We start from the raw sequence: 12,510 nt of genomic DNA on the forward strand, positions 1-12,510 counted from the left end.
TCCGAGAACCCGCTGCCCTTTCCGCCCCTTCCGTGGACTTCTGCGTCTCCAAGCTCCCGACTCCCTGCCCCAGCACCCTACCTAGAGCCCCAGACCCAGCTTTCCCGCCCGGCCCTCCACTCCCTTTACCCGCCCAAGCCCTAGTGCTGCGGCCCATCCGACTTCCCGAAGGAGCGCTCCGCCCGCAGCCCAAAGACAGAGCCTCTGTCCGATGCTGACAGTCCCATGCGTCCTTGCCACCCCAGGGGAGTGGGACCTGACCTACTAACATAAGGACAGCGACCCCGTTAGGGTAGTCCCGTTGTTGTATCTTGAGACACTTGGAGGCGCCCGCGGGGCCCGGGTCTGCTCCGTGTCTCTAGGCCTCCTGAGCCCGCTTACCGCCCCAGTGGTGGGCAACGCGGAGCAAGAGTGAGGGGGGGACGGTAAAAACAAAACCCACGGGGGGCCATTTCTCTGTCCAAAGTCCTCCCATCCTTGCTCCCCACCCCACCCCCTCTTTTCGGCTACTAGCTTCTCTCGTCCTCTGTAATGTGGGTCTTTGCATAGTTTCCTCTGCCTGGGACACACTTCCCTTCCTCACAGTATAAAGTCCGCAGGCTCCCACCCCTATCAATCGCTATCACATCACTCTGTTCTGTTGTCTTTGGGGACTTACAACTACAGGTTATCTTATTTCTCATGCTTCCTTCTGAGAGCAGACAGAAGGGCTGGTGGAGGATCGGGAGTGGGGCACCATGTGGCCTTAAGAGCTTGTTTGGCCCACCTTCCGGTCAGCCCTGACTTGGTGAGGTCTTTGAAGTCCTAGGAGGGAAGGGGGAAACTCCGGGGAGAGATCCTAAGGGTCCTGGGGACCTCCCATTTCTGTCCAGGGGCTGCTCCAGCCACATTCCCCTCTGGAAGCCTGGGCCCAGGGAGAAGGGGCTGTAGGCACAACCAGGCCAGTGTATGCAGTTGGCCTGTTTTTGGACGTAGTGGATACAGGCATAATGGACCTTGGAGAGGAGGTGCTAGGAGGTTCAGGCAAGGCAAGGGGTGGGGCTGCTAAAACTGGACATCCAGACCCTACCTTCTTAGCACTGGTTCTGTGTCCTTCTCCCTGGTGTCTGGGTCTGCAGTTCAAGACCTCTTGCCACACCTCTCCCTGAAACTGTCCTAGCACAGAGCACAAGTAGCTCTCTTAGGGGCTGCCCTGGCTGGAGCCACATGAAGGATGACACTAGCGTGGTTGCAGTGGGGTCCAGGGCTGCGTAGGAGTGGTGACAGGTGGTGTGGCCAAGAGGACCACACTGCTCAGAACCCCTCCCATCAAGCCACCCACCTTCTGGGACCTCCTAAGACCTTGACCACAGAGCCAATGGCTGCCAACAGACCAAAGCCTGGTGGCTACCTGAGGCCCCAGTATTGACTCCAGGATGTCTGACATCACAATGTCCAGCCAATTAGCTGCTACCAGTGGCACAGGAGCTGGACCCAAGGTTTGGCACACCTGCTGCCCAACTTTGGCTTAAGCTACATGAGGGCAGGGAAATAACTGTATCAACAGTCAAGTGTAGTTCTCTGCGTAAGGGGTGCTGGGACAGACCAGCACAGATCCCAGAGGGACCCATTTACGGTTATGTGTGTGGGTGCTCGGTTAAGGGACTGAGGACTAAGCCAAGAGGCTATGGTGACTTTAGGGTCCATGGGATGGGGTCACTGGAAGGAATATATTGCTGGGCCAGGGTGAAGGTCATGGCATATGTGATGTTTCTGAGGTTTGGGAGGGGGGCTGGCTGCCTATCCTTGGGCAAGAACGACAGCAGCACTGTGTACAATTAACAAAAAGATTTGTATTAGAACATTTACACTCAGGGAAGAAAGAGGTATCTGCATCATCAAATGTGGAATGTTGAAGAGTGTTAAAATAAATAAAGACTCCGAGAGCGGTTGGGGCTGGCTCAGGCTGGGACTCATAGAGGCCTCTGCGCATCAGCTCCAGGCTGCAGGGGCCACCGCCTGGCCATACTGGCCTCCTCCCCGACGCAGCACAGCTGTGCCTGGGACACAGAGAGTCTCTCAGGTACTGCTGCAGCCAGCAAGCTCACTCCCCACTTTCCTCACTTATCTCTGTAACAATGTCTATCAGGCTCTGGAGCCCAAAGATATAGCCAGCATCCTGGCCCTCGTGTACCACACTGTCCTCACCATACAGCCTGCAAGTGGTGTGTGCGAAATCGATCATGCGCACGTCCACCGAGCTGGTGCCGATGGGCTTGTAGGCATAGGCACCAGCCGACTCGTCGGCTGACTCCTCTGACAGGTCCTCCAAGTCCTCAGCATCTGAGTCCAGGGCCACTTCAGGCCGCTCCTTGCCATCATAAATGACCAGCAGGGAGCTTGAGTAGAAGCGGTAGGATTCTTGTCGCTCCAACACGGACTTGAGTTCAGTCAGCTTCCTAAGCACAGGGCCCAGGAGCTCGCGGCGCAGGTACCGCCCGTTGTGGAAAAACTGGAAAAGTGCCTCCTTGAAGCCCTGCACGGACAGCTTCCGGCCGTGGTACTTGTTCATGAACATGAGCTGCCCACTGCCTGCCTGGTATACCTGTGGGAGGGAGACCAGCAGGTGAGGTGCTGACAGCCATCTCAGGGCCTAGACCCTGGGGAGTGGCAGCGATATGACAGTCCTGGATCAGATCCTTTAATTTGTTAAGTATCACAAGAGACACTGTCCTTGCCAATCAACACCCACTCAGGATACAGCCCTCTGACCTGGGTTCCATCACCAGCCCCCTGCTCAGTGTATGTGTTGGTGGAGAGGGACTAGCTTTTTTGCCTTTCTCCCCCTCCTGTCCACAGCCTCTGGACTCAGCCAACCAGGCCAGCCCCAGAGACGATTACCCATGCATGCATGCTTCCTTTTCTAACCAGAAAGTGACAGGTTCATTCAAATCTGGAATCTTTTGAGAAAACGGGACTATGCCACGATGGGAGAATGGCAGCTCCTGGATGCCCCAGCCAGCCCACACCACGCACCTGCACTCCTCTCACCTGCATGCCACACACGCGCACACCAATGACTGCAGACGTGCTCTGCTGGCATTTGCGGATCTGGTTGGCTGCCTTCTCCTCTGAAGCATCGTCACCATGCTGGCGCGTACCCATCTTGAGGTCCAGAACACAAGGCACCTCATAACGGGAAGTCAGGTTCTCCAGTAAGATAAATTCTGAGTGGTTAAGGACAATGCCCCTCTAATGAAAAGGTGCTGCTCCACGGGGCCCTGGCAGTCCCAGGGTACAAGGCCTGCACACAGTACCCCAGAGATCCTGCTACATCTCCCATGCAGGCAGCCCAGACTAGAAGGCTGAAAGACACCTTCAATTCTTGTCAGGGAACTGGCCTGAGAACAGCCTGGGAGACACACACATCATTCCCTGAACTCAGCAAGATGTGGGACCACGGTCCAAAACATACTGTCCTAGGGACTTCCCCGGTGGTCCAGTGGCTAAGACGCTGCACTCCCAATGCAGGGGGCCCGGGTTCAATCCCCGGTCAGGGAACTAGATCCCACATGCGGCAACTAAGGGTTCGCACGCCACAACTAAAAAGATCCCACATGCTGCAACTAAAAGATCCCTCATGCCGCAATGAAGATCCCATGTGCTGCAACTAAGACCCAAAGCATCCATAAATAAATAAATAAATAAATTTTTAAAAAAGTGACACAAATAGCAAAACAAAACAAAAATAGAAATGTCCTAAATTACAAACAGAACATCAAATAAATTCAGTAAATCCTAGTCTTAAATATGAACTAGAAATATCAGTATGAACTCATGAAAAGTTTTCTCTTTAAAATAAATATGTATTTCCCAGACGTGGGCACTGAAAAGATCTAGAAACAATGACCGGATGTATGAGCTCCCCTAGTGCCCAGACCAGTGCTCCTAGAGCAGGGCCAGTGAACCATGACCCCCTGCTCACTCACTGTTGTATAACCTATAAGCTAGGAATGAATGGTTCTTACTTTTTTTTTTTGGCTGTGTTGGGTCTTTGCTGCTGCGTGCAGGCTTTCTCTAGTTGTGGCGAGTGGGGGCTACTCTTTGTTGCGGCGCGTGGGCTTCTCATTGCAGTGGCTTCTCTTGTTGCAGAGCACAGGCTCTTAGGCGCATGGGCTTTAGTCGTTGTGGCACGAGGGCTCAGTAGTTGTGCCTCACAGGCTCTAGACCACAGGCTCAGTAGTTGTGGTGCACGGGCTTAGTTGCTCTGTGCTATGTGGCATCTTCCCGGACCAGGACTCAAACCCGTGCCCCCTGCATTGGCAGGCAGATTTTTAACCACTGTGCCACCAGGGAGGTCCATTGGTTCTTACATATATATATATATATGTGGAGCACAGGCTCCGGACGCGCAGGCTCAGCGGCCATGGCTCACGCGCCTAGCTGCTCCACGGCATGTGGGATCTTCCCGGACCGGGGCACGAACCCGTGTCCCCTGCATCGGCAGGTGGACTCTCAACCACTGCGCCACCAGGGAAGCCCTTATATATTTTTTTATTCATTCATTCATTCACTTATTTATTTATGGCTGTGTTGGTCTTTGTTGCTGTGCGCAGGCTTTCTCTAGTTGTGGCTAGTGGGGGCTACTTTTCGTTGTGGTGCACCAGCTTCTCACTGCAGTAGCTTCTCTTGTTGCGGAGCACGGGCTCTAGGTGCGTGGGCTTTGGTAGTTGCGGCTCATGGGCTCTAGAGCGCAGGCTCAGTAGTTGTAGCGCACGGGCTTAGTTGCTCCGTGGCATGCGGGACCTTCCTGGAACAGGGCTTGAACCCATGTCCCCTGCATTGTCAGGCGGATTCTTAACCACTGCACCACCAGGGAAGCCCTATTCTTATATTTCTAAGAGGTCAAAAACTGTATGGGGTGGGACAGGGAGAGTGGGAGGGAGATGCAAGAGAGAGGAGATATGGGGATATATGTATAGCTGATTCACTGTTATAAAGCAGAAACTAACACACCATTGTAAAGCAATTATACTCCAATAAAGATGTTAAAAAAATCATAGTAAAAATAAGAATTAAAAAAAAACCTGTATGTAATACTTCATGACACATGAAAATTGAATGAAATTCAAATCTCAGTGACCATAAATAGAGTTTTATTGGAATACAGCCACATTCATTCATTTACATTATCATCTATGGCTGCTTTCAGGGTACAAATGGCAGAGTTGTGATGCAGTCAGTGTATGGCCTGCAAAGCCTAAAATATTCACTGGCCATTTACTGAAAAAGATTGCAACCCCTGGTGTAGAAGAATGACTGAATTCACATCTGGAATATGAAATATACACGAGTCTGTACCAGTTCTTCATATGGGAAAGACAGCCATCAGAGACTACTGTGATTGTGTCAAAATGACTCAGGAGCCTATTTTGAAAGGCTCCCACTTGCCAAGCATGGGACAATTTGAGCATCAGTAAAGATAACTGCAATGGACTAAAACACGTCAAATATGTTTAAATTCATGGGTTCATAACAATGCTGAAAACCTCACTGGTCACCTTTGGAGGGTGTTAAGAAACCATCTCTTTTTTCCAAATCTAGTAAACAAAGGAAAATAAACTCTTAACCTGCCTTTCCTATATGAACTATACCTCAGGATAAGCATATAGTTGATGAGGAAGAGTTTCTCTTTACAGAAGGATTCCAGCTAATGAATGAAAAAGGAATGACAAAATTAGAAAATCACCTAATGAAAAAATGGCTCTAAGGCAACTGCAATACAAAAGAGAAAGACAACAAAACACCGTGCTTCCCGATGGACAGCTACAATACCATCTCTGAGGGATTCTTGCCCCCACCCCCCCAAAACTGAACCTGAATCTGATCAAGCTTGTAGATAAAATTATCAACTCAATGGAAACAGAGGGGAAAGAGTAACATGTAAAAGACACCACAGGATGTAATCAGTAAAATCCAGATGGTGGGAAACTCTAGAAGACTCAGTTTCTTTGACAAGAAATTTCCAAGAAGAAAAACCAGAAAGGGTATTTTAGAAGACTTAAACATTTCAACCAAATGCAATGTGTGAACCTCATTTGGATCCCCATTCAAGCAAATAATCAACAAAAATATTTATGAGACAATTAGGAAAATGGGGTCACAAATTAGATACTTGATAGTAAGGAATTACTGTCCATTTTTCAAGGAGTAATAATGGTATTAATGTTTTAAAATACCTTTATCTTTCAGAGATACATGCTGAGGTGTATATAGATGAAATGAAATATCTGACACTTGCTTCAGAGAGTGTTCAGCTGGGGGCTGCTGGGTGTATAGAGACAGTCATGACAGGAGACTGACATGACTGGGTTAACCAACTGCTGAACCTTGGTGACTGGTACTTCGAGGTTCAATGCATTATTCTATCTGGTACATCCAGGTTCCCCGACTCCAAAAAAAAGAAAGGACCCTGTGTTTTCTTCATGTGCTAACCTGGTGAACCAGACTGAAAGGTCAGTCCTACCCCACTGCAGACCCTGGCAGTTAAGCACTATTTGGGGACTTCTGTAGGAGTCTGAAAACATGAACCAGGTCCTTGCACTCCAAGCTAAAGCCCCCCAGGTGCAGGTTGGTCCCTCCATGAGGCGCCCCTGACCCCCAGGAACCCATCAGACTCCCTCCCCAGCACCTGCACTCCCAGACCAGCCTTTGGCCCCGAGGGAAGTAATATATGCCCACAGTTACCACGTAGGGTGTCCTAGCACAACCATGACTAAAAAAAAATTCAATTTCTCTCTCCAAGCTCGTAGGGTCTCCTCTCACTTGCCCTCCCTTCTCCCCAAGGCAGAGATGCCCTATGAACAAAGGATACTGTACTGGTTCCGATGTTTTGCATTCTCCTTCATTCTCTGTAACTGTTGCTGGTGACACTTCATGCTCCAAGGGTTGTAGTGTTTAAGCTGGGAACTGACATTCCCCTTTTTCTCTACACTGTAGTACAAGACTTCAGATTTCTTCAGCCACTCAAATTCTTCTTCTAACTTATGGCTATAAAGAGACAAGGAGCCAATAAATCATAATGTCTTATCAAAACTCAGGGGCAAAAAGGCATGAAGGAACTTTCTGGAGTGATAGGAAATTTCATACCTTGATGTGGTGGTTGTTTTAGTGCACACAGTAAACACTTCATTTACCATAGTATATTATACCTCGACAGTTGATTGATTGATTTAGAAACTTTAATCTTTATTTATTTATTTTCTTTTCAAAAAATGTTTTAGGCTGCGCAGCATGCAGAATCTTAGTTCCCCAACCAGGGATCGAACCCATGCCCTGTGCATTGGGAGTGCGGAGTCTTAACCACTGAACCTCCAGAGAAGTCCCAAGACAGCTGATTTAAAAAAAAAAGGGGGGGTGTGTGTCAGCTCGCTGTTTTTCTACAGTTGTTTTTCTACAGTAAGGAAAACCTTCGATGAAAGAACAACCTCTGCCTCCAGCCCGCACCCTGCAAGGCAGCCTCCACTGCCCTCTTCTTCTAGGTAGTACACCCCCTGGCTTCTGGAACATCCAGGTTCCCTGACTCAGAATGCTGGAGACTGAAATTCCATGAGAATAAGTCAACCTACTTAGCTACGTTTTTAATATATATATAATTTATCTTTTCACAAGCTCTGCCAAGGTGTGGCACTTGGAGCACTCTGCCTACGGGGATCCCCAAGATTTGGGGATGCCCAACTGACCATTCTGTCTCCCACTATCAGTGAACAACCTGAGGTGATGGGATGGCTTCTGTCTGGGTCACTGCTACATCCCCAGGATGCCACATAGGGCCTGGCACAGGGCAGATGCAGGAGGAGTGAGTGACTGAAACTTTTTTACAGCTGCCACTACAGTTGTTTTACCCGAAATGGCATGATATAACTCAGAGTCAATTAAAGAGAAGCTGGGCACACCATGTGGGAACTGACCACTGAGTGACGAGGTACCTACTAATAAGTCCATAGTGTGAGTCCTTAGCCCTAGGGGACTGGGCTGTAACTGAGATCCCTCCTCTCCCACGGAGCTCAGTCTCCTCTCAGTCTATACCCACCTCTTCATCTTCTCCTCCTTCCGGTGCTGGCGCACCCAGTCCTTAGGGATCTTTTCTGTTTCTAGGACGTGATGTTTTTTGTTTGTCCACCTTAGCAGCTTACTTTTTGGTTCACAGTCTGAGTTATCTACACTGTCCATAGTTCCGTGGTCCCCTTTTAATGGATATGCTATTAAACACAAGTTCCTGTCTTCATCTTCTTCAAAGCGCACAGATACCACACCTGGAAGAAGGGTGAGGAACAGAGAGGACTTTTAATTCCACAGGAAGATGTGTTACAAATAACATGATTGTAACGTTTAGTTTTTTCTTACCCTGTTCCTTAGTCTCTATGTTGCCAGAGGCCCCAAACTCATCTGCAAACCTAACAAATATCAAAACATCTAGAAAAGATGACACCATACAAGACAAGCAATTAAGGAGCAAACATGGCCGAGAGTCTTCCTCTCTGATGCACTCAACAAGGCAAGAGCCAAAGAATTACAAGACACATTTTTCCATCATTGAAAATGTTTATTAATTTTTATGTAATTCTTCTAATCCTAAGAGAGACGTAAAAACATTTGCTCTTTATATCTTGTGGGAATTTTTAAGGCCCTAAACAGAAACTCCAACAGCCTTGAGGCTTGCTTTAAAGCAGAGCCTGAACAGAGATTTGCCTGAGGGGTAAGAAGCATCCAACTGTAAGGGAAGACTGGGCAAGCAAAACAAAATAAAGGAGCAAATGAAACAAACCACACAGCACAAAAGACACCCTAACAAAGGCTTCTTGCAGTGCCCCCGCACTGGGCACCCCAAGCCTTTTGCCCTTCTTGAATATATTGCTTTATTGGTCTTTGCAGTCTCATGTCACAAAAGAACAAAATGAACACAAGGCAAATAGGGTTGGGCTGGGAGCACAGACGCGTAGTGGCCTTGAAAGCAGCTTTCCCCGAGTCTCTAGAACCTGCCATGTGTAATTAGACAGTCTTTGAGGAGGGGGCTGTCAGGTGAGAGTGTTTCAGCAGGTGCCGACGAGTGCCTTACAGCCGACTGGCTGAACACCTTTCCTCCCAGGCCTCTGTGGCCTGGGATCACTCAATTTGCTCAGTCCTTGCTGCAGGGGAATGCGTGCTCAGAGAGACGACACTTCTGAGGTGGTACCTGGCTCTGGGCGCAGAGGAGCCGGGGTGGGGAATTCAGGGGACCACATTTTCCTGTGGCCATGGGAAAAGAACCGGGGAAAAAAATGGGGGCGGGGCAGCCAGCTAACAAGGGGCCTTTGGCTTTGTCCTGGAAAAAACAACAGAGAAGGACCAAGTGAGGGCCCCCAACTCCCCCACCCCGACCGCAACACACATGCATATTCAGAGTACAAAGAGAGACGCCCAGTACATTCTGTCTTCAAAGAGCATGTTTCAACAGTTCCAGAAGAACCCAAGTTGTTCAAGAGTCTTTTGCATAACCAGGTAATGCAACTTTAAAATTATTTTCCTTAATGGATTCTTCCTGATTTACAAAGGATCTCCGCCCTCCCCAGGAAAGACCACACCATGCTGTTGGCTGCTGATTCCCCCCCACCCCCACCAAAATGCATTATAAAAAGGAAGAAAGAGTCACCACATGTGAATCAAAGGGTTGCCGTAATATAGCCATTTCGGGGACATTCCGTAATAGCAAAGGGCTTCAGCTAATCAGCACAAGCCTCCCACTCCTGCATTCCATCTGACTCAACTCTGCTCCCAGCCTACCTAATCAACAGGGCTTCTGGTTTCCTGGAGGACAAAAAGCAGGCGGCAAGTATTCTGGGTAAAATCCTCCCAAAGTCTTCCCCGGATGTCTCCTCATGGGGGACTATGGGTTACCGAGATAAAGAGACACCTGAACATAAAACACAACTACACTTCCACCAAAAATAAACTCAAAACAAACCCACAAAACAAAACAGAATTGAGCAATCTTACCGCAACTTGAAAACTGAGGGTGTGAGGTGCTGGGCGGAGGGCCAAGAGGAGAAGGAGGAGGGAAAACACAGAGTGAGTGGGAGGGGTGAGGGCTCCGGGGATGGCTGCCTGGGCTTTCCTTGGCCGCGACGCCTTGCATGTCCTTGCCAGGCGCTGGCGACCCCTACAGCAGCTGGGGGCTCACCTTTGTACTGGGGAGTGAATTTGCGCATCTCCGCAGGGAGGGTCTCGTAGAACTGGTGCTCCCTCGGGACCAGAGGCTTGCACAGGGTCGTCTCGTTGAAGCGGAGCACGCACGAGTGCCCCCCGACCTGGTGGACAAAGGGCTCCAGCAGGATGCCCTTGGCGCGGGGCTCCACGTCCATAGCCCTGAAGGCTGGGCTCATCCTCCAGGTGCAGGCAGCAGGGAGAAGGGGGAGGCAGCGGGGTGCAGCGGCCAGCGCGTCCTCTGTCGTCTGTCCGTGCGTCCGTCTGTCTGGCCTCAGCTCCTCGGCTGTGTGGGCTAGGACGCTCTGCCGGAAGCAAAGAGTGACAACGGAGTTGGAAAGGGCCAAGAACCGCCTTAGAGGCGCTAGCCCTCCTCTTCCAGCAGAAAAACAAAACAGCCTGAGCTCCCGCAGGGTCCCGCCCACGCCGCCCACTTCGTCCCCGCCTCCTCCCACAGAAACAAGCAGCCAGAGCTCTCCCCCGCGGGCCGAAGCCGACTGGCAGGGACTGGTTGTGGGACCCCGAAACAGCCCCAATCACCCCACCAGGCGTTAGAAAGCCACTACCGCGAAGCCACGACGACGAAATTGTGATTTTAGGTAAAATCACAATTTCAAACCTAATATCCTGATTAAATCTTACCATTTTCTAATAAAATTGTTAAACTTACAGTAATTTATATCCAAGCCCCTCCATTAATTATATAAATATATTTTAATAGACTTTATTTTTTTAGAGCAGTTTTAGGTTCACGGCAAAATTGAGAAAATACAGAAATTTCCCATATGCCCCGCATATGCATGGACAGCCTCCTCCATTATCAATATCCCCCATCAGAGTGGTACACCTGTTACATATGATGATGAATCTACACTGATACAGCACCATAGTTTACATTAGGATTCACTCTTGGTCGTTAATTTTTTTTTTTTTTTTGGCGGTACGCGGGCCCCACTGTTGTGGCCTCTCACGTTGCGGAGCACAGGCTCCGGACGCGCAGGCTCAGCGGCCATGGCTCACGGGCCTAGCCACTCCGCGGCATGTGGGATCTTCCCGGACCGGGGCACGAACCCGTGTCCCCTGCATCGGCAGGCGGACTCTCAACCACTGCGCCACCAAGGAAGCCCCTTTAATTATGTTTTTATAAAATGCATTTAAAGGGAAAACCTACTTAGGCACCAACTAGTAAGATTTACTCCCCCAGGGTGCACACACTTCCCTGCTCAAGGCCAAAGACAAGCCCCATTAACCTTATTAGCAGTGGAGCTTGGGCCTAGCTTTAATGATTAACGTCTGTATCGAAAAACAACTGATCAAGGCTGGCTAACTCCTTTTAAAAAGATACACAGTGTTCTAGGTCACCAACTATTTTTATCTGTTCTATCCAGATCTCCAAAAGCTGGGGCACACCTTTAAACCAAAGCTGCATTCTTGGGGCACTAAGGGGTCTCATTCACTGAGATCCAGGAACTTAGACCTGACTTCAGATCCCCAAGCACACTGGATCTCAGCAAAGCACACCTCTATGCGCCTGTGGACCGTTTCAGGGTCTGTCAACCTCCTCCTGTTTTCTGTCTATAATTTACAGACTACACAGTTGCCACTAGCACTACTAACGGGGCTTGGGCTACATTTCAGTATCTGTACAGGTTTCTTACTGGGAACTCCTCCAACTCCCATGACTCCAACTGAGATGGTGGTGGTGAGAATGGGTTGGCTGGAGGTTTGCCCACTGTCCTCTAAGGTGGGTAAAGCACCCCAGTCTATGCTAGGCTCACTATAGGAACTTACTTCATATGGTCCTCGGGATACTTTCTATGAGGTAGACACCTCTCTCCCTGTTGGAAACAATGAAGCTGATTCTGGGAGCTGAGGAAACTCATCCAGGGCTAGGGACAAGAAGCCACAGTTTCCAAATGAACCTCAATCTGTTGGATGCCCCCACACAGCTGCCTCTGGGGCCCAAGGTCTCTGGCACATCTGCCTTGGTATAGCACTTAAAAGTATATGGGACAGGGCTTCCCTGGTGGCGCAGTGGTTGAGAGTCTGCCTGCCGATGCAGGGGACACGGGTTCGTGCCCTGGTCCGGGAAGATCCCACATGCCGCGGAGCGGCTGGGCCCGTGAGCCATGGCCGCTGAGCCTGCGCGTCCAGAGCCTGTGCTCCGCAACGGGAGAGGCCACAACACTGAGACGCCCGCGTACCAAAAAAAAAAAAAAAAGAAAGTATATGGGACATTTATCTTGTCCTGTGACAGTGCTTTCACTATGTATTTATATTTTCTGTTTA

At 49.6% G+C, this 12,510-nt stretch overlaps 1 protein-coding gene across 1 annotated transcript in view; it reads right to left on the minus strand.

Moving 5' to 3' along the window:
• Positions 1–1,857: 1,857 nt before the first annotated feature.
• IP6K2 (inositol hexakisphosphate kinase 2) overlaps positions 1,858–12,510 on the minus strand; it is a 29,134-nt gene continuing 18,481 nt past the window's right edge. Inside the window, exons 2-6 of the mRNA XM_082664533.1 lie at positions 10,199–10,526; positions 8,072–8,294; positions 6,854–7,029; positions 3,031–3,206; positions 1,858–2,584 (exon numbers count right to left, since the gene is read on the minus strand). Of these exons, the coding sequence (XP_082520659.1) occupies positions 2,084–2,584; positions 3,031–3,206; positions 6,854–7,029; positions 8,072–8,294; positions 10,199–10,400 (1,278 nt within the window). The 5' untranslated portion in view covers positions 10,401–10,526 and the 3' untranslated portion in view covers positions 1,858–2,083. The remainder of the gene's footprint in view (positions 2,585–3,030; positions 3,207–6,853; positions 7,030–8,071; positions 8,295–10,198; positions 10,527–12,510) is intronic.

This window comes from Grampus griseus (assembly GCF_964374135.1).
Source record: "Grampus griseus genome assembly, chromosome: 10".
In the NCBI taxonomy this organism is placed as follows: Eukaryota; Metazoa; Chordata; class Mammalia; order Artiodactyla; family Delphinidae; genus Grampus; species Grampus griseus.